Here is a 27,848-nt window from a genome sequence, read left to right as displayed (position 1 = left end):
TTTTATGCATGTGTACACACTTTATTAAATTTGCATTTTAAGATATACACAAGGTCAGCATTTCACAAAATTTCCCATTATTCCAAAAGCAGTTATCATGAAATACAATGATTACATAAGTCAGTCAAGCAAAAAGAGCATCATCTATAGGATTTTCTTACCATATCATCTCTTGTATTTATTTTCAAATAGAAGCCTGAAATATGATATAATATAGAATAGGAAGAGATCATTTTAATTTATAACAATGATCACTTTTCAAATATTAAATTTTATATAAAAATAAAGGGGTACTCTTAACCAAGCTAATCTGAAGATTAGCATCTCTACCTTTTATTTATCTCAAAACAATCCCTGCAGAAACTTAACTTTCTAGTCCATTTAAACAATAAAGTTAACCATCTTGCTTCCAAGTTCTCATACCATTGGAACAATTTCATTTTCCTGCCCTAATTCTACCCCACCACTGAATTTGAAAAATAAATATCATCACATTCCAAAGGTTATTTCTTAAGAGTTCTAAATTAGAGCCACTAAATGGCCAAAAGTGTCCCTTTAAGGCAAAAAGACAGTAGAGTGAATGTGGATAAGTATCCTGTAAGATAAAACCATCGCTCAATATTATATAGGAAGAAACATCTTAACATGGTTCTTTCACAAACAGAATAAATACACTGAATACCATAGAAATAATGTTTCTTTAAAATGGCATACTAGAGAACAATCTTCATAATATACACATTTATGTTAGGTTTGAAGGATTATGGCCTTTGCACAGGTGAAAGCAATATGAGAAATAAAGCCATTAATGGTGGTTATTACTATTTAAAATAAACAACGCATCTGATGCTGTAACAGAACTACTTATTGCTAGCTAAGTGATGCTCTCTTACAATTCAAAGAGAATGTTTCCCTTCAAGCTATACAGTATTACTAGTCAGCGAGTACCTGCAAAGTGCAACATCTTCCTTCAAGATTCAAGGATCTTTGCCTTCAAAACACAGAAAGAAGTGCAGTAGTTTTCGTTTCTTACATACATTCAAAAATGGAATACTATGATCCTAGCAGGCAAATTTGCATATTAAATACAGACTATCTACCCACGATATATGAACATTAAAAGAAATCTATCATGACAGACATTTTTACACAATTTTAAATAATAAATAACATAACAATAGACTACATTCAGGTTTTTAAAATAGCTCCATTCAGGATTTACCTTTTAAAAATTAACTTCTGGTATCTCAGACTATCATGTACAATGTTCACAGCTCAAACAGCTTCTTAAAAGCAGAGTTCACAATAACATTGATTTTTTTTCAGTTCCTACTCCACATAGATATTAAATTGCCTTGCTATAAGGCAGCATGAAAAAGAACTGGATTCTGATTCTGGTGGCAACACAATGACCAAAACACAGTCAGCAGCACCACTCATCACACGACAAAAGAATTTAATGTCACAAAAGTAATCAGAAAAAAAGCAGCAATCAAAACAGTATGTGGCAGTCACATAAAGCCCCCTTTTCTAGGTACCTTATGATATACATCTTTACCCCAAGGCATCTCAGGCCTCATAATACCACACAGGGCAAGCTGTCAAGCTTCATGTATGCTTTCTAGACAGTAGTTAGTGGGTAAATAACATTATTCATTCATTTGTAGGTGCTCCACACATCTGGTCAAGGCAGGGATTTCTTCTCCTTGATAACACCACCTAGAAATATTAATAATATTGTATATATTCCTTAGGGTAACAGATTTGGGGAGAAAAATATCAACTGTGGTAGCTAAGTCACAGGAACTTGTGTGGTGACTACTCCAGGCATCATGTAAGTCCATTTACACTCTCAGCACTAAAATCAATCCTCACGTCATACACTCCAACAACAAAGAAGCAATATGGGTAGTAATGAAAGCAACTATGTGTTTTTTCCGCTCTGTGAGAAATGGCAAGTGAGCAGCTCAAACAGGAAAAGGAAACAAAACAATGTGCTTTAGCCAAAACCGGTTTGGCTCAGTGGATAGAGCATCAGCCTGCGGACTGAAGGGTCCAGGTTCGATTCCGGTCAAGGGCATGTACCTGGGTTGCGGGCACATCCCCGGTGGGAGATGTGCAGGAGGCAGCTGATCGATGTTTCTCTCTCATCGATGTTTCTGACTCTCTATCTCTCTCCCTTCCTCTCTGTAAAAACTAAATAAAATATATTAAAAAAAACTAAAAAAAACAATGTGCTTTAAACTGATGCAGAAAAATAAAAATATATATATATATAATGAAAAGCAACTCATCTATTGTGAAATAGATTTGAAACTATGTAGCCAACAGAGGACAAATAATTTGTCAAGCAAGAGAATTTCTGATCTACTCTAGGTGTCGTATAACTGCTGGGAAAAGGAACCATTATCAAAAATACATATCAGTAAAAAAAAGACATATCAGTAAAAAAAAAAATACATATCAGTGCTTTCTTTAAACGTATTTGAGATTTAGTCCCTAGATCCAAAATGTGATCAGCAAAAAAAGAGAGACACACACACACACACACACACACACACACACACAAGTAAGGTCACTATCCTCATAAAATTGAACTTTAGAGGAGAGATGCCAAAAAAAGAATGGTGTCAAAATGGTTTAAATATGTAATACTTTAATCCTCATTGTGGATCAGAGTTCTCTGTGTTCCTCTCACTGAATGATTTATGTAGGAAACAGCAGCTAAAACACTGAATCAGAAATGGGTAAATCACTTGGGTGAGAGATCATCCATCAAGATGAATGGAGGGCATGAATTGGAGCATGCTACTGGAGACTCTGCAATCGTGCTGCCTTTAGCCAGTGAGTCTGAGGATAAGCCACTGCTGCTACTGCTACTACTACTGCCATCCAAAATATTTGAACTGAAGACAAAGCAAAAAGAATTATAAGCAGATGTATGTATCAGGGTAAAAGTAAACATAACATGCAAAAACATAGTTTCAAGAACTCACAAATCAGTACTGCATTTGTAAATAATAAAAAGCAAAAAAGCAATAGCAATGAACTACGTCATCATGTACTATATTCAAATACCTGTGAAAGTAAGACACTCGAGGTTCCCTATCATTTTAGTGCTCTCCAGGAGGCACCAGAATGTCAATAAGCCTTCCTCTTGACACGTCACAGTTTTAGTGAGGTTGTTCCCTTATCTTCAGCTAAAGATTTTTCTACCTTATATTTATCTTCTTACCTTCCCATCAGTCTCACAGTAGAAGGAAATGGTTACTAATTGAAGTACCTACCCTGAACTGTGTGAAGTATTCTATCAAACAGTGCTTCATGGTCCTTCTACTCCAGAACCAAATCTTTCAACTGCACTAGATTTTATCACTTCTCCACTCCCAGAAAGACTTTGATTCAAACACATTTTTTTCTAATTTCCTCCATTATTTGCATTTCATATTCTTCTCATTTTATGAATTTCTTACACTGTTTCCTTTCTTCTTGCTTTCAAAACCCAAAGGTCTCCCTACCACCTCTAAAAGATTCCTGTCTTTGATCCCTTCTATTACTATCCAGTTAAGCTTCTAAAAGGAATGCTCTCTATAGCCCGGCTGGCATGGCTCAGTGATTGAGCACTGACCTTTGAACCAGGAGGTCATGGTTCAATTCCAGCTGGGGCATATACCCCGGTTGTGGGCTCAATCCCCAGTGTGGGGCATGCACGAGGCAGCCGATCAATGATTCTCTCTCATCATTGATGCTTCTCTCTCTCTCTCTCTCCCTTTCCCTTCCTCTCTGAGATCAATAAAAATATATATTTTTTTAAAATAAAAGGATGCCAGAACCGGTTTGGCTCAGTGGATAGAGCATCGGCCTGCGGACTCAAGGGTCCCGGGTTCGATTCCGGTCAAGGGCATGTACCTTGGTTGCGGGCACATCCCCAGTGGGGGGGCGTGCAGGAGGCAGCTGATTGATGTTTCTCTCTCATCGATGTTTCTGGCTCTCTATCCCTCTCCCTTCCTCTCTGTAAAAAATCAATAAAATATATTTAAAAAAATAAATAAATAAAAGGAATGCTCTATATCAGTGATGGCGAACCTATGACATGCGTGTCAGAGGTGACATGTGAACTCATTTTTTTGGTTGATTTTTCTTTTTTAAATGGCATTTAAATATATAAAATAAATATCAAAAATATAAATCTTTGTTTTACTATGGTTGCAAATATTAAAAAATTTCTATATGTGACACGGCACCAAAGTTAAGTTAGGGTTTTTCAAAATGCTGACACGCCGAGCTCAAAAGATTCTCCATCACTGCTCTATATCCACAGACCTAATACCCTCAAAGTCCTTTCACCTCTTTAATCCTGACAACTGGCTTCTGCTCATACCCTTCCACTAAAACTCCTGATTTGGGGCATCAAGAGCCTCTACAACCCAGCACAGGGATACCTTATTCATCCAGCCCAAGCCCTCGTGGCTCCCAACAATCAGTCTGCCCTTCCTCATAAATCTGCCTTCTTATTGCAGCATTCACAATTAAAAGCCTTCACCATTTGCCACCAGGCTGCCTTTCCAGCTTTGATTCCCATCAATCCAACATATAAGCTCTATGCTCTATTTGGCCCAAATTCACTCATTCATTTATTCTATTACTGAGTTCCTGCCAAGTGCAGGAATTATGCTAGATATTAGAAAACAATGATGTATAAGACAGACATGGTTCCTGCCCTCATCAAAATTACAGAACAGTGCAGAATACAGACATTGAAATAATTATACTAATAACCATATTATAATCTATGATCAAAGCAATAAAGGAAAGATACAAGGGGCTCTGAGAGTATATAACATGGGAAACCTGATCTAATTTGAAGGAACAGGGAGGAAGGAGGAACAAGTCTCCCTAAAAGTGAAATTTGAGCTGTCATCTGAAAGATGAGTAGGCATGAATGAGGTAAGGTTTGGGGGGAAGCAAGGATAGTTCTAGAAGCCAAAAGCAGGCTAGTGTGGCTGTAGTATAGACAGTAAGAAGAACACGATGAGAAACAAAGCTGGAGAGGTAGTCAGGAAGTTTTAGGATTTACACAGAAATACTTTTTATTTTTGAAAAAGAAACAAAGCATAGAATTGGAGAAGGAATTGTGAATCAGAATATATGGGTTCTAATTTAAATCTGGTCACTAGCTCCTTTGCAAAAGCCCATCCTGATCTAATGTGTTCTAAGGGTAAATATTATGAGCCTTTAATATTATCATTCGTATGAATTTCTAAGTTAATATATTTCCAGTATTAAGTAACCTGTGGTACATTTGGAAGTTTCTGGGCCCTATACCACCCTCAATGAAATATAACTTCCCACCCACCGTGCTTCTCTATTCTTCTATTTTTTCTTCAAAATGTCATTTCTTTCTATTGCCACTGGATTTTTTTAGGTGGAGACAGAATATAAACAGGCTTCAGATTAGTAAAAATTAAAATGGAAACAGTATATTCCACAGTACTCCTACTCTATGCTCACTGCTGTCAAATGCATCATTAATAATACCACTTTTAAGAAAGAAGTTTGGATAATTTAACTGGCTCAGATATTTTTTCAACCAAAAGGCAAAACAGGTCTAAAATAAGAATTATTCAAACTACTGAAAGAAAGTTGCACTGATAATCTAAGACATTGGAAAATCAAAACACCTTTATATTTGCTTTGGAATATATGTGATATTTTCCTCCTGCAGGATTTGGCCTAGACTAATATTAAAATAAATTTATTTTCCTAAAGCACATATTGGCTGGGCAGCCGAAGGACATGCTCTGTGCTACTTGGCAGAAATAAATGGGCTTGGATTAAAATTTGGACACCAAGCAGATAATCTGAATGTAAATAAAGGCTTTCTTATTCCAACCACCAGACTCATGGTGAGCACTGGGTTAAAAGATTCCATTTCTAACAAGACCTGCTTGCAGAAAACCAAGATGGCGGCATAGGTAAACACCAGAAATTGCTGCCTCGCACAACCACTTCAAAAATACAACTAAAAGACAAAAAGGACATCATCCACAACCACAGGAAGGCTGGCCGAGTGGAAATTCTACAACTAGAAGGAAAGAGGAAAGCACACTGAGACTCAGAGGAGGTGCGGTGTGGAAGTAAAGTGCAGAGGTACGGAGGCGCACTCGGAAAGGGCTGGCAACTGAGGACTCGGCTGTCTTTTTCAATCGGGAGGGAGTCTCAAGCTCCCGACTGCTCTGAACTCCAGTTCTGGGCGAGTCTCTGGGGACCCAGACTCATACAGGGAGAAACTGGACTGTCTGACATCAGGCAGAACTTGAGGGCAGCTTTCTCTCAGAGGTACCTGCATCGATTACCATGGAACAGTGAGACCCAGGTCCTCTTAGGGCAGGGCTGAGGATCAGCCATAGCTGTTTGCTCCACCCTGTTGATTCCCTGAGACCCCGCCCCACCCAAGCTGTGAGCAGAGGCTTTTGCATATGAATGCCCTGGCCCTTTGCAATCTAAAATTACCTAACTAACTGCAGCTGGGTCAGAGAGACCCAGAACATCCAAAAAGAAGGCCCAAGGCCCCACAGCAGCTTGCATTGCTTCACAGATGGGCCTCATCTAGGCACCTACAAACTCCAAACAAAGAAAAGGAATCTGTAGATCTCTCCGTAGCTCCTGCTGGGTAGCCTCAGGCAGAGGCTAAATTAGCACCTCCTTAGAGATCCAAGAGTCAGTATACCCAGTGGTCAGAGTGGACCATCCAGATTACAACTCCTCAGATCCATAAGGGACACACTCAGGGGGCAGCTCAGTGAGCACCGAAGCCCCACTGAAGCAAGTCTTGCCCCATAGGGTGTCTCCAGCACAGAAGTTCTCCCACCATAACCACAGCTGATTCTCACAGCCAATTGGCCTGGAGGTCAATTCCTCCCAGTGATACCTACAATAATCAAGGTTTAACTACAACAAGACTGTGCACAAAGCCCACAAAGGGGTGTACCAAGAGTGTCCACCTCAGGTAATTGGGGAGGCTGAGCCACTGGGCCCTATAGGACACCTAGCACACACAGCCACTCTATCTACACAGGGAAGCAGCCAAAATGCGGAGACAAAGAAACAGGTCACAAATGACAGAAATGGAGGAAAGCAAACTACCGGATATAGAGTTCAAAACCATGGTTATAAGGTTTTTCAAGAATTTTCTAGAAACAGCCGATAAATTTAGAGAGAGCCTCGAGGATATGAAAAAGGACCAACGAGAAATTAAGCATACACTGACTGAAATAAAGAATATTATACAGAGACCCAACAGCAGACTACAGGATCCCAAGAATCAAGTCAAAGATTTGAAATACAAAGAAGCAAAAAATGCCCAACCGGAAAAACAAAAAGAAAAAAGAATCCAAAAGTATGAAGATAGTGTAAGGAGCCTCTGGGACAACTTCAAGCGTACCAACATCCGAATTATGGGGTGCCAGAAGAAGAGAGAGGGCAAGATATTGAAAACCTATTTGAAGAAATGATGACAGAAAACTTCCCCTATCTGGTGAAAGAAATAGACTTACAAGTCCAGGATGCACAGAGAACCCCAAACAAAAGGAATCCAAAGAGGACCACACCAAGACACATCATAATTAAAATGCCAAGAGCAAAAAACAAAGAGAGAATCTTAAAAGCAGCAAGAGAAAAACAGTTAGTTACCTACAAGGGAGTACCCATACGACTGTCAGCTGATTTCTCAACAGAAACTATGCAGGCCAGAAGGGAGTGGCAAGAAATATTCAAAATGATGAATAGCAAGAACCTAAAACCAAGATTACTTTATCCAGCAAAGCTATCATTCAGAATTGAAGGTCAGATAAAGAGCTTCACAGATAAGAAAAAGCTAAAGGAGTTCATCACCACCAAACCAGTATTATATGAAATGCTGAAAGGTATCCTTTAAGAAGATAAATAATTTATAAACAGAATAAACTGGTGAATATAATAGAATCAGGGACATAGAAAGGGAGTGGACTGACAATTCTCAGGGAGGAACGGGTGTGGGGGGTGCGGGAAGAGACTGGACAAAAATCATACACCTATGGATGAGGACAATGGCAGGGGTAAGGGCAGAAGGTGGGGTGGGAACTGGGTGGAGGGGAGCTATGGGGGGAAAAAAGAGGAACAACTGTAATAATCTGAACAATCAAGATTTAATTTAAAAAATCCTATCTAATAAAAGACAAAAAGGGTAATTGACTGTACCTTCAAAAAAAAAAAAGACCTGCTTGCTTAGGTGAATCTTGTATTCATTCAAAAACACAGAAGATGTGGGTGATGAACACACAGTGCAATATACAAATGATGAGTTACAGAACTGTACACTTGAAACCTATAAAATTATATTAACCAATGTCACTCCAATAAATTTAATTTAAAAAACACAGAACATGCAGAGAAATCTGTCACCTAACACTATTGATTACCTTAAGAGAAATAAACTAATGGGAAATTTACCAAGAAAAAGAGAAATCTGAACATTTCATATCTTTTCAAGAATTTCTTCTCTATTATTAAATATAAACATATGTAAAATTTTTATTATTAACAGAAAAACAGCATACTTTAATAGTCGCCAAAGCAATTCAGAACTTAATAAACCATTAACCATATATTTTCACCAAGCTAAAATCTACTTTCTGTTCTAATTAATCTGGCACTACTACACATGGCGGGGAAGCACAGACTACAAGTCACAAATTATTCATTGTCATTATATCTGCATAAAGCAAGATTTATGTTATATTTTAATCCATATATTAGTAAATAAAAGTGATTTTCACAGTATCTGCTATTAAACTTCTACCAGGGCTTCTAAAAGCAACAAAGTATGGTCCAATTTGAGTTTCTCTCTTCATTCTTTCCTATCTTAAAGCCTGATGGAGCCAGACAATAGCAGGAAAGCAAAGGACCTACATAATTCAAACTGAACATAGGAGTACATGAATCAAAAGAGAACTAATTCATCCCTAGCTGGTTTGGCTCAGTGGACAGAGCGTGGGCCTGCAGACTGAAAGGTCCTGGGTTCAACTCCAGTCAAGGGCATGCACCTCAGTTGCAGGCTCCCCCCCTGGCCTGGGCCCTTGTCGGTGCTCATGCAGGAGGCAACCAATTGATGTGTTTCTCTCATACTGATATTTCTCTCTGTCTTTCCCTCTCTCTTCCACTCTCTCTAAAAATCAATGAAAAAATATCCTTGAACAAGAGAGAGAGAGAGAGAGAGAGAGAGAGAGAACTAATTCATTCCAACCACTGAACATAATGTTGAGGCACTATCTGAACCACACAACCAAATATACTTATGACTGTTAAAGTAATTCCTTCCGTCTAAAAAAACTAAGGGTGAAATTGTAAGAGAATCATTAAAACATTCAAACAACAAAAACTAGGATGTCTGTTGTGACACATACTCTCACTCCATCTGGTTGAGTCACTTTGCCTTATCCAGTCAATAAACTGGGTTCAATCAGATTGATGAATAGACAGGTAAGTGCACTAAAAATTAGCCACAGCCCTATGAAGCTCAGCAGATGTTGAAATAAGGTAAGATAACAGGGCATCCTTACTCCTTGATGTGGGTTAAACTGGTCCATAGGGCATTTTCTCTAGTCTCTACTATTTTACCTTAGTAAGGCCCAAGATTATCTTCCCACATGAGCTCTAAATTCTTAAGATCATACATTTAAATATGACAATTTTCACAGTCACTTTGGGAACAAGAGTGTAAAAGTATCGGCACAGTATCTGCACAGTATCTCACATAAACATGTTCAAAGTATATGTATATATTTCTATTAATAAATAAATCATGATTAAACTTTATTCTTGGGTCCTAACTGATTTGGCTTAGTGGATAAAGCGTCAGCCCATGGACTGAAGGGTCCTGGGTTTGATTCTAGTCAAGGGCACGTATCTTGGTTGCAGGCTCCATCCTGACCCTTGTGGGGGCACGTGCAGCAGGCAACCAATCAATGCCTCTCACATCGATGTTTCTCTCTCTCTCTCTCTGTCTCTCCCCCTCCCTTCCACCCTCTTTAAAAAATCAATGGAGCCCTAGCCGGTTTGGCTCAGTGGATAGAGCATCGGCCTGTAGACTGAATGGTTTCAGGTTTGATTCCAATCAAGGGCACATGCTCAGATTTTGGGTTTGATCCCCAGTAGGGGGCATGCAAGGAGCAGCCAATCAATGATTCTCTCTCATCAGTGATGTATCTATCTCTCTCCCTCTCCATTCCTCTCTGAAATCAATAAAAATATATTTTACAAAAATCAATGGAAAAATGCCCTCAGGTGAGGATTAACAAAAAATAAAAATAAAATATATAAAATAAATAAATAAACCTTACTCTTGGTATGTCACACATTCACTATAAAATTTTCTTGTCATGATACATATAACATTAAAATAATGCTAAAATAATTAAGATTAATCTAAAAAAATTAAAATTATAAGGGTTAAATTAGCAGTCACATTAAAATTGAAACTTCATTGAAGACTTTTACCTTTTCTGTAGGAGAAATAGACTACCACTTAATCTTGACTAGCAGCCTTGAAAATTCCTTTATTTTCTTTTTTTAATATATATTTGTATTGATTTCAGAGAGGAAGGAAGAGAGAGATAGAAATATCAATGATGAGAGAGAATCATTGATCAGCTGCCACCTGCATGCCCCACACTGGGGAATCGAGCCTGCAACGTGGGCATGTGCCCTGATCTGAAATCAAACTGTGACCTCCTGGTTCATTGGTTGACACTCAACCAGTGAGCCATGCCGGCCAGGCAAATTCCTTAATTTTCATGCTACGGACTTATTCTCCCAAAAATGAGGAACAGAACATGAGTTCCCACCATGGAAAAAAAAAATCAAAGCACCATGCAAAGAAAGGTGTACTTAAAACTCTTGATGTTCATGAAGACTAAATGCAGAATGGCATAATTCCTGTCTTGCGGTGACAATGTTCCCCAGATTTTCTTATCAGAAATTTCAGAATTTTCAGTTAGTAAAAAATATGATATAAAGAATAGGCTTAGTATTTCTTTGGGTGGCAGTTGGCACACTGGACACTAATTCCAAATGGACACATACTCAAACTTCACATTTAATTTCTATTTCAAAGATGTCATATTTTAAAGGTTATTATCTAGTATATAAACTTTAATTTAAAGTGTTAAAGCCCATCTTTTATTTGTAGGGTAGGTCAAGGAATTAACTATAACAATTTAAAAGATCATTTACTGATGATCTGATAATTTTTTATTCCCTAAATGGTATAAAAATTGTTTCATTGGTTTCATTATCAAGTAGATTGCTATCTGTGGCAATAAAAACCAGAACACAACTACTTCCTGTCTTTCTCCCCATTTCTAGAAATATGTATATCTGATCAATGAAAATACATTAAAGAGAGAGAAAAAAGTTTCTGCAAAGGCAGGATCCAATTTTTACATATCAGGGATAACTCATATTCAAAATATCTTAGCTATAGACATAAATGTCAACAATATTAATATATAAGGTGTCCCAAAAAACTTAGTGAAATATTAAGTTTTAATATCCTTGGAAGTCCAAATGCTATAAACTTACTAAATATGTCATTTAAATTTATAATTTGCTTAAATATATTTGAAACTTAGTTTTGTGAATTTTGAGTAATAAATTTCTTTTTAACATCATTTGAGCCATATGTTGGCTTCACAGAATTCTATGAGTGGCCGTGAATAAAGCAAATCTCTCCAGTGTGAGGGAACACTTTTTGTGTTTATGGATCAAAAGTGACCTTTATCATCAATGTTCCCAGGACTTTCATTGCCAGTCACAGGTCCTCAGAGAATGGAAGTAGGGACAACAGAAATAGAAACCTCACAACAGCCACCATCGTCTAAAGCTTAGGTTGCTGCTTGGAGGAATAAATGGCTGAACAAGGGAAGAGAACTTTTGGTAAATACCACACCTTCTCTTTCCTTTCTTATTTATTTGTATGAACCTGTTTTATAGCATCTTGCACAATCAGTCTGTGACAATATTTTTTATAAATCACCTCACCCTGTCTGTATGTTTTTAGCTTGGCAAAACCTTTCCTATCTTTTACCAAACTTGGTTACTTGGTTAGTAACTGAGTAAGCAAATCTATTTATAATGCCATGTGCCTATATTAAAACATACTTTACCATAAGTGATATGTAGTTTCTACTAATTATAGAGTTTCATCTACTAGTTATCTTGACAAGCTTTAGAGGTTTTCTCTTTTTGATCGTCTACATACCTGGAAAGGCACTCTGTACCAAAATTAGCACACTGAACTACCAAGGACAGACAGAGATGAGAGAGAAGAAAAGCTGTGGGGCTGAAAATAGCTGGAACAATCTAAAAGGCATTTGTTCCAAGGTTAGAACAGTGCTGATCAACGAGTCTAATAAACTAGAAAAATCTAACTTCCTGGTCAACTAGAAGTACAAGTTATCTTCCACAAAACATGGAATAAGTGATCTGGAGAGAAGGAATCATTAATACTTATACCTTATAAGTGGCTTACACAATTCTTTCATTTAGAGGATACAAGCCTTTTAAAGTGAATGCCCTTGTGGACTCTTAAAAAAAGATCCTGCCCTAGCCAGTTTGGCTCAGTGGATAGAGTGTCGGCCTGCAGACTGAAGGGTCCCAGGTTCGATTCCGGCCAAGGGCATATGCCCAGGTTGCGGGCTCAATCCCCAGTAGGGGGTGTCCAGGAGGCAGCCAATAAATGATTCTCTCTCATCATTGATGTTTCTATCTCTCTCCCTTCCTCTCTGAAATCAATAAAGATATATTTTTAAAGAAGGATATAATACAAAATGCAGGCAGACCAGCTACAATCAGTGTATTGTTACCAAGCAATCCAGAAACTCTCACACCATCCAGCTATTGACACTCTCCCACACCATTAGCATCTACTGAGAGAGGCTAACTTAACAGGAGCTAGGAATGAAGGGGGAGGTGCCAAAAGATACACACTTCCAAAAAGGTACTCATGACTTTCAAATGATGTGTTTTTCCACATTATCTACACCTCTGAGAGATTTCCCCTCTATGGAGCATGGATAAAAAGCTGAATTATGCCCTAGATGGTTTGGCTCAGTGGACAGAGTGTCAGCCTGCGGACTGAAGGGTCCCAAGTTCGATTCCAGTCAAGGGCACATGCCTGGGTTGCAGGCTCAATCTCCGGTAGGTAGGGGATGTGCAGGAGGCAGCCAATCAATGATTCTCTCTCATCATTGATGTTTCTATCTCTCTCTCCCTCTCCCTTCTTCTCGAAAATCAATATAAATATATTTTTTAAAAAGCTGAATATATTTTAAATGATCCCAATATATTTTTGATGTGACTCTTTAAATATACCATACCCTAATATCCTTTTGATTTTATTTCATTTTTTACCATGAACTGAGATCAGACAAGTGTGCATTTTCCGGAGGCAGCATATTGGTAGTGCCTTGGAAGAGCCTCTTAGGCTGGCTTTCGGACTCCATTTCACCTAAAACAACAAAAGAGAATAGTACTGTAAAGCAATTTTACAGGCTTAGTGCTAAAATAGGATGATCTCTGATTAACCAAAGCTGAGCATACTTCTTGAAGATGTTACTTGAAAGATATTTTCTATGTGTTTAACTTAGATGAAATATACTTCCACATAACCTTAACCAAAAAGGCCACAGCCCAAAAGAAAACCTTCCCATTTATTATATGTATCATGCTACTAATATAGTCATGTTCTTTAATAGAAGAGTGGAACACTGATTGCATCAGGCAAAATGAATCAAGGCTAACCACAGCAGAAATAAAGTATCTCCAAATAGCTGAAACTCACAGCAAATAATCATTTATGCTAGATGATTAGTAAGGATTTGATATGTTTTAATATCAGAACATTTCCTGATTTGAATTCAAATGGGTTAAAAAGTATTCAGTCTGCCCCTGGCCAGTGTGGCTCACTTGGTTGGAGCATTGTCCAGTGCACCAAAAGGTGGCAGGTTTGATTCCTGGTCAGAGCACATGCCTGGATTGTGGGTTCAGTCCCTGGTCAGGATTCCTGAGAGGTGGCCGATTGATGTTTCTCTCTCTCCCTTCCTCTCTCTGAAATATCAATTTTAAAAAGTATTAATCTGATAAAGAGTGTATAAATCAAAGGTTGCTTTAGCCTACTTAGTGAAAATGAAGGTAAAAATACAGTCACAGGCTGCATAATGTTTTGGTCAATGATGGCCTGCATATAAGATGGTGGTCCCATAAGATTATAATGGAGCTGAAATATTTCGATCACCTTGTGATAGCCATCATAAGGTAATAGCACAACACATTCCTCACGTGTTTGTGGTGATGTTGGTATAAACAAACCTACTGCACTGCCAGTCATAAAAGTACAGCACATAAAATTGTGTACCGTACATAATACTTGATAATGATAATAAATAACTATGTTACTGGCTTATGTATTTACTATACAATACTTGTTATTATTTTAGAGTGTATTCTTTGTATTTATAAAAAAAAGTTTGCTGGCACACTGTCCCTCCCAAAACCACGCCCATGCCTTTCCCTTTCCTCTCTTTTTCCCCTTTGGCATGCATCTCCTAGACTCTAAGGAACCCCACAAGACTTGCAACCAGGCGAGTAATGGACAGCAGCAGCTTGTCCCAGGCTAACCCCCAGAACCTATCTCCAAGGCCCCTTTTCTGACTTTCTAGAGAGCCAAATCAGCCCCGCCTAGGCTCTCCTGTTACTTCTTCGATCCTAAGCCCTTCCTTGTATCAGTGTTCCAGCTTTAATAAACATACTCTCAATAATTTTTTTAAAGTTTGCTATAAAACAGTATGTCATGTCACACTGGTAAACATCTCACGTTTGCCCTGTGTCTTGATTGCATAATTTTCTCTTGTGCTTGATTTGATCTCATGCTGTTTTGTAGAGTAGCATGCAGTATAGACTTGTACACTAGGAGCAATAGGCTGTACCATATGGCCTAGATGTGTAGTAGGTTATACCATATAGGTTTATGTAAGTGCACTCTATAATGTTCATACAATGATGAAATCAACTGATGACAAATTCTCAAAACATATCTCCACTGTTAAAGGATGCAGGACTGTATAAGTTTGAAAGCACATCTGTAAGTGAAAGCAATTATTAACCAATTCTCAAAATTGGTATTATACTGGCTATCTCAATCCTACAGATTTTCTCAGAACTGGTAATAGAAAAACTTTGCATCAAAGGAACAGTGCTTAACATTTTGCCACCAGAAGTGCAAACACTAAACCCTAAATTAGACAGAAAAAGCCCTTTTCCAAGTAAGTTATGAAATAAAACATGCAAATACCTTGGTTTTGAAGTTCTTTATCTGGAAATGGAAGCTCCATTTGAGCTTTAAATGGAATATTAAAGAAACTTTAAGTCATGGGCCTATCTATACTCCAGTAGGAAAATTAATAACTGTGAACTTAAACCTTTACAAGATTCTTATGAGGAAAAAAAGATCAAGCAAAAACAAATACAACATTCAATTTTTTCCCATTTATCACTTAATTTATATTATTTTTCCTCTGGAGCTATTCTATTACTAAAATTGAAGAAAGGTTGTATTTTTATTTATTTTTCCATCCTTTAATATGCAGTTTTTAAAAGCTGCCTTCTGGCTTTCAACACCTCATTAGCAAAACACTTTTTAGCAAAGAATTCCTCCATCTGCTGGTATATGTTGGAATAGCTTGGAAATTAACCAATTCCACCAATTTCCTGCAACAAATTTAAAATTAATGACAACAACAACAATAATAGCTTTACTTTCTGTGTGTTAATTTCATAAAATAGCTCTTGAGAAGTTTCTTAGGATTATAAATAATTCCTTAAAGAATTAAGAAAAAAACTATTGGTTTACAAAACAAAATTTATTCACTAATACAAATATTGTCAGTGTATCAGGATCTATTTTCCAGCACATACCAACTTTAATTTTAAGTTGTCTGAAATACAGAACTTTTTGAATCTGTGTATGATGCTATCACTGGAAATTTTTCACCGAAACCGGCAAGTATCCATTTACCTACCATGAGGAGAGTTGATTTGTTTACTGGCCCTGAAGCTGATCTGCACAAAGAAACCACTTACTGAATTGCTTTTTAAAATTATTGCTAAAACTCTTGTTTAAAATGACATCCAACACTTGCAATCATGTGGTCATATCCCCAGGAATAATGACTAAAACTGTGTTAAATTTCTTAGCCTTTTTTTTAATAGACTCCATCAGGTGCCCATAAGCATCTAAAACTAGCATTGAGTAAGATCATTTTAGTTTAGTGCTTTGTGATTCAAAATAAGGTAATTAAGAGAGCACCCCAATTATAGCAAAAATCCTATAGACATGAATATGAGGCAATTCTCTCTGCCAAGGTGTAATTTAGTGGTGGCTTATATTTGAGAATACAGCTTGTTTATAGACCTATTTACTATGACATAAGCATATATTTCTGCAACATATCAATTTGCATCTCTTTTCTATTCAGATCACCAAGAGGCAAAATTTTGGAATATATATTGATAATATGAATATATGAATAAGACTCAGTTATGAAGTATAAAAAAAGATGGGCAGTATCAAATAACTAATTTACAAAATTTAGAATTAGTAAAGCATACATGGGGAAGAATAATGCATATTTCTTTAGGAAAAAGGAGTCCTGTCTTGAAACTAATTTTAGGCAGAAATTCTAATCTGTAGTTCAAGTTCAACTAGGTTTAATATCAGAAATGTGATGCTTACCTTTTCTTTTCAGGGGACCAAGAGCACTGGGTCGAATGCATTTGACTGGGCTCTGACTCCTCCTGCTTCAAAGAACAAACACGATGATGTGAAGTACTTCTAAGATGCAAGAACAATTACAACCCACCAAATAAGTCAATAAAATTAGCATTCATATAGGAAGAAGTATAAAATGCCTGTGTTCTAGGTTGAGTAAATGAAATGCTAAAATATGATCTGACCTGGCATAAGACAATCTGGAATAACATGGTGTTTTAAGCTATATTTTAATCGTTCTATAACACCAAATACCCACAGCAGTTTCTTTAAAAATATAATAAACCTTATTTAAAAAGTTATTTGTGTCCAGCCAGCATGGCTCAGGAGGTCAGTTTGATTCCAGGTCAGGGCATATGCTCGGGATGTGGGCTCGACCCCAGTGTGGGATATGCAGGAAGCAGCTAACCAATGATTCTCATCATTGATGTTTCTCTCTCCCTCTTCCTTCCTCTCTGAAATAAATCAAAATATACATTTAAAAAAAGTTATTTGGGCCCTGGTCAGGTGGCTCAGTTAGTTGGAGGGTCAGTTTGATTCCAGGTCAGGACATATGCCCGGGATGCGGGCTCAATCCCGTGTGGGGCGTGCAGAAGGCAGCTGATCAATGATTCTCATCACTGATGTTTTTCTCTCTCCCTCTCCCTCCCTCTCTCTGAAATCAATAAAAATATTTTTAAAAATATATCCGCTGGTGAGGATTTTTTAAAAAGTTGCCTCGTTGGTGTGCTCAATGGTTAGAGCATAGGCTCATGCCCCAAAGGGTTGCAGGTTCGATTCCAGGTCAAGGGCACATACCTGGGTTGCAGGTTAGACCCCAGGCTCCGGTTGGGTATATGTGGGAGGCAACCAATTGATGTGTCTTTTTCTTTTTAAAAATATATTTAATTGATTTCAGAGAAGAAGGGAGAGCGAGAGAGACAGAAACATCAATGATGAGAGAGAATCATTGATAGGCTGCCTGCTGTATGCCCCCTACTGGGGATTGAGCCCACAACCTGGGCATGTGCCCTGACTGGGAATTGAATCAAGACCTCCTGGTTCATAGGTAAACCAACCACTTAGCCACACCAACCAGGCTGATATGTCTTTTTCAAACGTCTCTCTCTCTCTCTCTCTCTCTCTCTTTCTCTCTCTCTCCCCCTCCCCCATCCCTACCTCTATCTCTATCTCTATCTCTATCTCTATCTCTATCTCTCTATCTCTCTCCCCCCCAACCTTGCCTCTCCCTTCCATTCTCTCTAAGAATCAATAGAAAAAATATCCTTGGGTGAGGATTAACACACAGACACACACACAAAAATGTTATTTGGATTTGACTGGTCTATAATCTTAAACTTTTTCCTTATAAAAGACATATCATCAAGGGCGCACATGTATGTCATCTGAATATAAATTGGCATTGTCTCAAAATTGCATGTGGTAAAATGTTAATGGTAGAATATAGGTAATAGGTACATGGATGTTCACTGCGCAATTCTTTCAATTTTGCTTTCGGTTTGAAAATTTCCATAATAAAATGTCAGGAGGGAGGAAATTCTTCAGAGAAACAATTTCAATAAGTAGCATTTCACTCACATATAAAAAGCAGGTTTACCTACCTGGATAAGTGTCTCGGACTAGGAGTGGGACTTGGTGGTAGCCCACTGCTGCTCGACATTTGTAAGGAAGGTGAAAAACATTGCTAGAAAAACATATTTAATATTAAAATAGTTAGTTCTAATGCTCCAGTTTTCAAAAGATTCTTCTCAAAATGACAGAAACAATATCCTTAGAATTATTTAGTTATCTATGTATCTCTCTCATATATGAATGAGAATATATATAAATATATAATAATTTTTTCCCAAATTATTATCACAGATTTTGATTTTTCTTCCAGCCATTAGATTCTCTAAAAGTAAAGCAATTTTTAAAAAAATATATTTTTATTGATTTCAGAGAGGAAGGGAGAGGGAGAGAGAGATAGAAACATCAATAATGAGAGAGAATTATTGATCAGCTGCCTCCTACATGCTCCCTACTGGGGCTTGAGCCCAAAACCCAGGCATGTGCCCTTGACCAGAATCGAACCTGGGACCCTTCAGTCCGCAGGCCAATGCTCTATCCACTGAGCCAAACCGGCTAGGGCTAAAAGTGAAGCAATTTGATATCTCTCTATCTCTGTCACATGTCTCTGTGCCTCCCTCTGTTTCTGTTTCCTCCCCCTTATATCTCTGTTCCTCTTGTCTCTATCTTCCTGTCTTTATATATGCCTCTCTCCCCCAGGGCTCTATCTTGCCCTTTGTGCCCGTCTCCCCTTTTCTCTCTCATTATCTCTTCTGCTGTGTTTCCATCCCATCTCTGTCTCTCTCCAAGTCTCCATCTCCCTCTCTGTGTCTCTATCTCTTGGCCCTCATGTCTCCTCTCTGGTCTCCCTGCACACCTGCCCCTACCAGACTGCTCAGGCTCCAGGGCCTAGATGGAAAGACTTTACACCACAGTGCCTGCAAGCACAGGATCATGGCTGCTTCTGGGACTTCTCATCACTCCCGGACCCTGGGCCTGCCTGCCCGGCAGCCGGCAGTTATCTGCCCAGCCTGCTGGGGATTCCCACTCATCCCTATGGGGCTCTAAGCAACCAGGTATTGGAACAAACTCCTCTCTGGTGCAGACACTGTGTTACCACTGAGTGAGGATTTCCTGCCACTGAAGGCTTGGTGGGGCCATCCCCTGCTTTCCTAAGGAACTTGGGCAAGGAGAAACTGAGGCACCTCTGTCTGGTCGCTTCTACTTTCTCCCCAAGGGGGTGTCATTCTTGACATCTGACTGAAAGCCCTCTTGCTGCAGCTTCATCTGTCCTCCGTCTCTGTCACTCAGCTTCTTCCTAGAGCAAAGACTCCAGTTGGACAGAAATTGTTGGGCACACTGCTCCCCAGGGAAGGCACTAAGGAGGTGACCCCTGGGGGATGGGCACTGACCACAGCCATATCCGGGGTGAGGGAGAGGAGGTTGAGGTTCAGGGGAGCCAGGAGAGGCTGGGTCCTGGCAGCAGAAAGAAATAAAAAGTGCGGTGATGTGTGTGTGTGTGATGTGTGTGTGATGTGTGTGTGTGTGTGTGTGTGTGTGTGTGTGTGTGTGTGTTTTAGAGAGTAAACAGCTCAGTGTGTGAAAGTGTGAAAGAGAGTTAATATCTTGTCCACGAGCCTACCTTTCCAAGTCCTCTGGTGGGTGATGGTGCTGGAGAAACTGGAGTGAAGTCAATCCTTTTAGGAGAATATAATTTCTCTGGCTTGTCAAAATCACTATCACTCTGTAAATATAAAGTGTTATTTCCTTATAATACACAATTCAGCACACCACAGCTCTTCTTTACTACTTAAACATGCCTATATTTTTAGAGTACAAATATACAGACTCTAAAAAGTTGCAATATAACATTCTGGTAGAAAAGCAGAGATCAAAAATGAATATGAGTATATGAAAAAATTAATAAAGCCAATGAACAATACAAAGGTTTCTCTAAATTAAAAACACACAAGCAAATGTGAAAACTTTACCAGGCTCAAGCTCTCATCCCATGACTGGCTTATCTGCATTGCCGCTTGCACTTCCCTAAAACAAACAAAAATGAAAGGCCATCAGTGCTCAGAAACGAGATGTGCACAAGGCTGTGTCCTATTCTTGCGAAGCACTAACCTTTCATGGGCAGTTTCTCTGTTCATGATATCCGTGCCTTCCTCCTGCAAAGTCAAACATGTGCTGAAAACATAATATTTACCCACACAGTTCTTTATTCCAAAGAAAAGAAAAAAGACTTTTCTATCTTATTTGACATAATCACAGTACAGCAGAAATAACATTCTAAGACTGTCACTCAAACCACATCTGTATTTTATCTGAACCCGCAGGAGATTTTTAATCTGTCTACAACAAAACAGTCGCAGTCTACTGCATTTTTGATATCTAAATCTTCAAAATGAAAATAAAATCAAACTGTACAATTCATAAAATTGTAGATCTGCACTAGAAAGTAAAATTTACCTTTTTGATTTGATGCAGTCTGCTACTAGAAATCCCATTAGATGAGGATGACAGCAACTGGAAAGAAAAGTAAACATTTACTATTTCCTGAATCACAAAGCAGCAATCTGCTGTCAGTACCAGTGTATGACCTCTTCCTAGATAATTTTTCATATTCTTCTTAGAAATCTAGCTCTTTAAATTACTGAACATTAATGCACTAGAGGCAGTACATTCAGTCTTTAGAAAGTACACCAGGTGTCCAACCTCAAGGCACCATCTGTCGCTAGACAGGCACTGACTTTAACGCTTTTCCCAAATGAATGCAGAGCTGTGTACATTTATATATACAAAAAAGACTCCAGGCCTTGGAAATATCCATTACCCCACTAATCTAAAATAAAGAACTATATAAGAAGGGAAAGAAAAAACTGATTTTATTCATTTTTATTAACACTTTGCCAATGGACAAAGACAGACTAAGAAGCCTAGTACAATATTGTGACTATGATTTAAGTTTATCAAAAACACTTTAAAACTGCAAGATTTTGTTTTCATGACCTAAATCAATTCTAAAATTTGATCACTAATGCTATCACCACAAACCTTAGTAGATAAGAAAAATCAATGTGGAAGGCAAAGTATATTTTTAAAATAACTGCTGCTTTCCCTTGGATCACCACTTTTTAATAACACAAAGATAAAATTATTTTTGGGGGGGTAAATTATATTCCTTCAAAATAATCACAATCTGATTAAAAAATGTAAGATAAAATTCATATAAACAAACCTTAGGGTTCTAGTAGCCATAATATAAATAACTATTATTTATCCCCTAGTGAAATGCAAATGAAGTTATAATACTATAAAAGTAAATAAGACAATTATCCTGTTACAAGGAGCCCTATCCTATTAAAACTTTTTTTGAATATTAATGTAGTGAGGATTATAAAATGATGATAAACTGCTTTAAGCAAAAGGTAATTCAGGTAAATTTTTTTATGCCCAGCCAGCATTGCTCAGTGGTTGAGCATCAACCTATGAACCAGGAGGTCACAGTTTGATTCCCAGTCAGGGCACATGCCTGGGTTCTGGGCTCAATCCCCAGTGTGGGGCATGCTGGAGGCAGCCTACCAATAATTCTCTTTCATCATTGATGTTTATCTCTCTCTCCCCCTTCCTCTCTGAAATCAATTTAAATAAATAAATAAATAAATAAATAAATAAATAAAGTTATCCACTAAAATATGATTTTACCTCAAAATATATCTCATTACCCACCGCTTTCTTTAACTTTTTCCTCTTCTAGGCTTTGTAAAGAAAAAAACTTTACCAGTAAAATTATTTTAAAAAGTACTTTTGCCATTATGAAAGCAATAAATGTTTACTGGTGGACTCTTAATAAGGTCATTTGAAAAACACTAAGCTACTAGGCAAGTAAATGAGACAAGAAAGACTCTAACAGGAGAGCATGAATATGTCCATCAGACAACAAAAGAAACCCCAAAGGCAGTGATATAATCAGGACAGCCAAAATGAGGGTTGCCAAACCTGATTGTGGAGAAAGTCAGAAATTTAGATGCTGAATTTATATGATGTACAACTTGTAAATTTAACACAGAACTGAGAAGTAGACCTGAAAGAGGGGCAGAGGAGCAAAGCCATGTCTAGTCCCAGAAATAAGAGTGAAGTATAAAATGAGAAAAAAGCCAAGAACTTCAAGGAGGTACTGGTTAATGATGTTAAGTCAAGCAAAGAGCTCAAGTGGGATAAGAGGCCCCTGACTTTGGCAATCAAGTGGGCATTGGTGACTTTTGCAAGAACAGATATTTCATGGAGTTGTGGTAGGAATGATGAGATTACAAACTGGCCCAATAGTTAACAAGAAATTAGGAGACAAGGTATTAGAGGCAGTGAAGTGTAGATTAAGCTTTGAAAAAGCTCCCAGAGGAGAAGAAAAAAAGGAGGAAGGAGAAAATAGATAACAGTTTGTTTTTCAGATATTAGAGGTGTGAGTCAGGAGAAGAAGGTGGAACAAAAGGGCCAGTGACGAAGAGACTGAAGACACAAGACAGAGAGAAGATGACAGACCAAGCAAAGGGACAGGAGAGTCATAAAATATATGAACCATTAGGAGAAAACACTGCATGTGAAGGTAAAGACGTTTTAAGGAGAAGAAGGCTGACATGAATACAAGATAGGTGTCTGTCTGCCTTCTCTGTGAAGTGAAAAGCATCATCTGCTGAAAGTGAAAGGTGGTGAGATAGAAAGCTTGTAGTTCTAAAAGAAAAAAAGATTTAGAATATTGCTTTGGAAAAAAAGCACCTTGAACCCAACATGCCCAGAAAGAATTTATCTTCTGTTCCTTCAAACGACCAATTCCGCTCATTTTCCCTACTTGTAATAAAGGCAACACTTTCCCCTTGGTCATCGAGAAATAAAACTGCAGTGACTTTTGAGTCCTCCTTCTCCCTACCTTTATATCTAATCAGTTGTCAGATCATGAATATCCATCCCGGCTGGTGTGGCTCCGTGGTTGAGCATCGACCCATGAACCAGGGAGGCCACTGTTCGATTCCCAGTCAGGGCACATGCTGAGGTTTTGGGCTCTATCTCCAGTGTAGGGTGTGTAGGGGGCAGCCAGTCAGTGATTCTCTCTCATCACTGATGTTTCTATCTCTCTCTCCTCTCCCTTCCTCTCTCTGAAATCAATAAGACATATAAAAAAATTTTAAATTATGAAGATTCTACTTCTGCCTGTCTCCTTCATCAGTCCCCTTCTTTCCATTTCATTCATCAACACCTTACTTTTTGCAGGCACATAGATAAGTGTATTAAGATTTATAGGGTACATTGTGATATAATGTATATGGTGTGATTAATATTATGATAGAAGTACCCAAAGGATGCTGTGGAAGACTTCCCACACCAGATAGCTAGAAAGGAGAAGGGGATGGGATGAAGGGTAGTGTAAGGATCAACAAAGAGCAGTGAAACAACAAAACCCCTTCAGCAAACTAGGTATTTTAGTGCAGCCAGAGCCTAGGGTGGGTATTTGTCAGAGAACAGTGAGAACTGAGCCTAGATAGAGCTGATAAGAATCTTCATATCTTAGAAAAGAGAAAAGTGAAGTGTAGAGAGGCAAATTCATTTTCCCTTCTTTGCTATGCTATTGATGCAGGAACATTTTTCATATATACAGCAAAAATACATACTTATATTTTCCAGTATCCTCGGGGAAGGTGGTGAGGAGAATCAAACCTCCAGATAGCTAACATTTTCCCCTTTAAGTATTTTTAGTCACTTCAGCTGGAAATCTTTCCTAAAAGTGTGATATTTTCCCCCTTGTTAAACAGATTATACCATGCAGAATGGCACAGGAAGATCTCTATTCTAATCCCAGCTCTGCCACTTATTAATTGTGTGATTCTGAGCAAGTCACTTATATCGGCTGAGTCTTAGCTGCTGCCTCTTTTAATTGGGAAAAACATTTTCTACCCTGCCTACTTCACTGGGGTTGCTATGAGATTAAATGTGTGAAAGTACTTTGTAACATGTAAAATGTCATACAAGAGTAGGTATTACTATAATTTAAGAAAAGGTGGAAGACCCAGGTATCCTTAAGAACATATTATTTTATGGTTCTATGCCATTAACACTTCAGGATCCATTACCAGGTTCTTAGCTCTTATACTCAGCCATATACTTTTTTTTTTTTTAAGAAAACCTCTGTCTGCTTTTTAGTTTTCCCCTCTCTTCCTTTGCTAGCAGCTGTCAGTATACCTTTAACACAAATGTACCTCTTCTGATTTGCTGCTTCTCACACACTACTGGGTTGGAAGCTTATTATAATTGTGCATAAATTTTAGATGATTCAGAGGTCAGAGAGGCTCTCCTATAAATAAACTGATGAACATTTGTGCACAGACTATGGAAATCTAGTTCAGCCGTTTAGAGGTCTGTTTGCTTACATCTCAGATGTCTTCCAGAGCACTGCAGCTACAGCATAAGTGGGCTCCACATGTGAAGTGCTGCTATATAAAAACCTCATCATAATTTTTCCCAACACAACCAACTAATAAGGTGATCCCCAACAGCTCTGCCAATATAGAACAGTCACGATCAGCAACTCTACTGAGAATACAAATACACGCATTTTAAAGGAGTCTTTCTTTGGATAAACAGCATTCACCAACAAAAATAAACACTCTGCCACCATTTTTGTGATTTTTTCATCTTACGACAAATTAAGACCACAGCTCTCAGTTATAATTAGAAGTTAATCCTGACTTACCTCACAATCATGATGCAAGTAGTGGCACAAAACAAAGAGCAATGTTTAAAAATACAAAGTTCCACAGCCAAGAAATATTTCTAACCAGGTCTTCTCTTGTGCACTGAAAGCTGAAATTGGCCACAGCATTAAGCAGCAAACAAGATAGGTACGAAAACTTTTCTTTTGTAAATAATTGTGCATAGCACATAATTTAAAGAAAGAACTACATTTGAAAGTGTTTCCCGCAACCAAAACCACTAAGGATACTTACTTCTATACTCACCAGGCTGTGACTGCTCATACTCGTTGTACTATTCCACCGAGTTCTAAGTGCGTAAGGCTGAAAACCCTGTGAAAGGTCACTAAAAAATAAAAATAAAATTATTAATGTCTTCTTATTTAAGATATCCTTCAACTATATCTGATGCCAACTCTGTAATTAACAATGAAATCTTCAGTGGCTCCTCATATCACACAATGAATAAACTCCTCACCGTCCTCTTCAGAGCTTCCTGAGTGGTGTGCTGGTGATTACAGGTTGGCGGAGATACTGATCTCCTAGGGGCCTTCGGGGGCAGCTGGGAGAGGTATGGGGCGGAGCTCCAGACTGGTTGCCTCCAGCTGCTTCTGCTCAGAACTCCCCCCACCTCAAACCGGTTACCACCAGATTCAAACTAGCAGCCTCATCTGTTTATCCTAGAGGACATACAATCAGTACTGCTTTCTGTGTGTGCCATGACATGACAAGAACTGGGGAGCTGTGTACTACAATGTGAGCCCAATCAGCAACTCCCGTTATTGCCCTAAACACATGTTCTACTTTTGAACCACACTGTCCAACTAAATAATCACACCTGGCGTTTTGCTCATGTTGCCCCTTCTGAGTCGAATGCCCTCCTTCCCACTACCATCTGTCAAAATCCTTCCTTTCCTTCAACACCCATTTCAAATGCCATGCTCTCCATGAAGCCTATTTATTCCACAAATCTAATGCAATCTTTCCCTCCTTTGAACCCAAAGAGCACAATGGAAAAGTAGATGCTTCCTCAGACACCAACTTTACCTTTTATAAATGAAAACTATGCACGTGTTTTAAATCCTTGGTGGAGGTGTTTTGGTCATCTTTGTACACTATCCTGCAGTGCCCAGCAGAGTGCCATGCCATTGTTAAGAGGTTAAGAAGGATTTTCAGGACTGGGGATATAGATATCACCCAATCCAGCTCTCCTACGTTTTAAGTGAGAAAACAGAGATTCAAAAAGGCTAAGTGACTCATTCATAATCATAGCCAGTCAGGGAGAAAATTGGGACTAGGCCTGGTCTCCTCACTCACTCTTCTGTCATTATGCTACCTTTCAAGTAATTACTTAAATCGTGATTCAAAAAACAGTATGTTATTTCTACAGTAGACTAAATTCAGGTCAACAGGATTACTCTGGTCCCTAGCAATTGCTTGCCTACTAGATTTTAAAAGACAACCAAAAAAGACCACTTTATTCCTATAGTAGCAAAAATAAATGTAAAACCGAGGACAGCATTAGAAAAGGGTCACTCTATCATCTGCAGTTTCAAAATTTAATAAAAGAAAAAAGTAAACCCATTTCCCCCCCCCCAAAATGAGGATATTATGATCAGTTTGACAAACATTAATCTTTGCCTTCCCTGCACTTGATGAATGTTTTTGGTTAACTCTACTCCTATCCCCTTTTCTGGACTAATTCCATTTCTACAGGGTCTCAAAAATTGGCTCTCTACCTAAAATGAACTGTCTACTTATAAAAGTGAAATGTAATAGGTTCAAAACCCGTGGTTTCTCTAACCTAGGCTACATGCTATCCCTCCTTTTTATTCACTGGAATGCATTTCAGGCAGTTTTAGAATCTGAAAACATTATGACAAATCTGAATCACTTAATATGACATGAACACATGATTTAATTTCAAGTTATTAGATAAACTGTGATTTATTAAAGTAAACTACTGTTAATACCAGGGTTCCTAAACTAAGCTTAGAAATAGCAGCTCTTAGAGACAGGTGTCAAATTGCAAGTCTGGTTCCAGGGGCTTCAGTCTGACATTCAGTGGTGTAAATTAGGCAGGGCAGGCAACCTGTTAGAAGAGCCAGAAGCTTCTTGTCGTTACTTTTACAGCGAGCTAACAGAGCCTCAGGTAGAGAGGGCCCCGTTGTTCCCACACTGCCCAGAGTTTGGAGTCTCGTTGTTCCCACACTGCCCAGAGTTTGGGGTTAAACTTTCGCTCCACCACGGGACCCCACTGTCAAGCAAACAAATCATGACCCCCTCAGTTTAGAGTGTCCCAAGGAGCTCTAACTCTCACTTTAGGGAAGGAAACTGCTTGCAGGGGCTCCAGGAGCCCCTGAACCCTGTAGTCCATCCTCCCTAACCCTGCTCACCTGAGCCCCTGAATCAGGGGAGCGCTGCTGGATCTCCTCAGGGTGCCCCCATTAGATGTGCCACGCTCAAAGTCCAGCTCCATTTTCTCCTGGGCCATGTCGGAGACTTGCAGCCAGGCACAGCGAACAGTGCTCAGCTCCTGGTGCTTAGCTATGGACTCACGGCAGGACTGAGCTGCTAGGGACTGGCAGCTAGGGGCGGGGGCTAAGGGGCGGAGGCTTGGGGGCGGGGGCTAAGGGGCGGAGAAAAGCAGGAAGGAAGGAGGATGAGGATGAGGATGAGGAGGGATGATA

General features: G+C 38.7%; 1 protein-coding gene and 1 pseudogene across 12 annotated transcripts; both read right to left on the bottom strand.

The window, feature by feature from the left end:
* On the bottom strand, positions 1 to 27,779 carry FAM122B (family with sequence similarity 122B). Of its 12 annotated transcripts, none has more exons than XM_014458278.2 (11): positions 27,555 to 27,779; positions 25,414 to 25,504; positions 20,888 to 20,944; positions 20,543 to 20,586; positions 20,404 to 20,458; positions 20,055 to 20,156; positions 18,466 to 18,548; positions 16,829 to 16,893; positions 15,389 to 15,433; positions 13,450 to 13,546; positions 1 to 1,719 (listed from the first exon to the last, which is right to left on the bottom strand). In XM_014458278.2, exons 1-11 carry the CDS (start codon positions 27,650 to 27,652, stop codon positions 1,650 to 1,652), a joined length of 807 nt encoding a protein of 268 aa, XP_014313764.1. In that variant the 5' UTR covers positions 27,653 to 27,779; the 3' UTR covers positions 1 to 1,649. The 12 variants fall into 12 exon arrangements, with proteins under 12 accessions (XP_014313764.1, XP_014313770.1, XP_014313773.1 ...); XM_014458258.2 differs by lacking the exon at positions 1 to 1,719 and adding an exon at positions 2,641 to 2,906; XM_014458262.2 differs by lacking the exon at positions 1 to 1,719 and adding an exon at positions 2,641 to 2,906 and having other exon boundaries at positions 16,829 to 16,890.
* On the bottom strand, positions 10,540 to 10,664 carry LOC111827188 (annotated as a pseudogene).
* Positions 27,780 to 27,848: the final 69 nt, after the last annotated feature.

This window comes from Myotis lucifugus, unplaced genomic scaffold (assembly GCF_000147115.1).
Source record: "Myotis lucifugus unplaced genomic scaffold, Myoluc2.0 scaffold_2, whole genome shotgun sequence".
NCBI classification, from domain to species: Eukaryota; Metazoa; Chordata; class Mammalia; order Chiroptera; family Vespertilionidae; genus Myotis; species Myotis lucifugus.
The sequence above is the reverse complement of the archived record's forward strand: the minus strand, read 5'-3'. Positions and strand labels throughout refer to the sequence as shown.

Bases quoted from the DNA above. Each gene is read 5' to 3' on its own strand.
- FAM122B (XM_014458258.2), bottom strand. From the start codon at position 27,652: ATGGCCCAGGAGAAAATGGAGCTGGACTTTGAGCGTGGCACATCTAAT. The intron at 18,549-20,054 runs GTAGGCTCGTGG...ATGTTTTTCTAG, and splicing joins CCACCAGAGGACTTGGAAAG to CAATGTTTTTCACCTTCCTT. The intron at 2,907-13,449 runs GTAAAAAATGAA...CTTTGTCTTCAG, and splicing joins TTGTCTGATCTCAGTTCATG to TTCAAATATTTTGGATGGCA.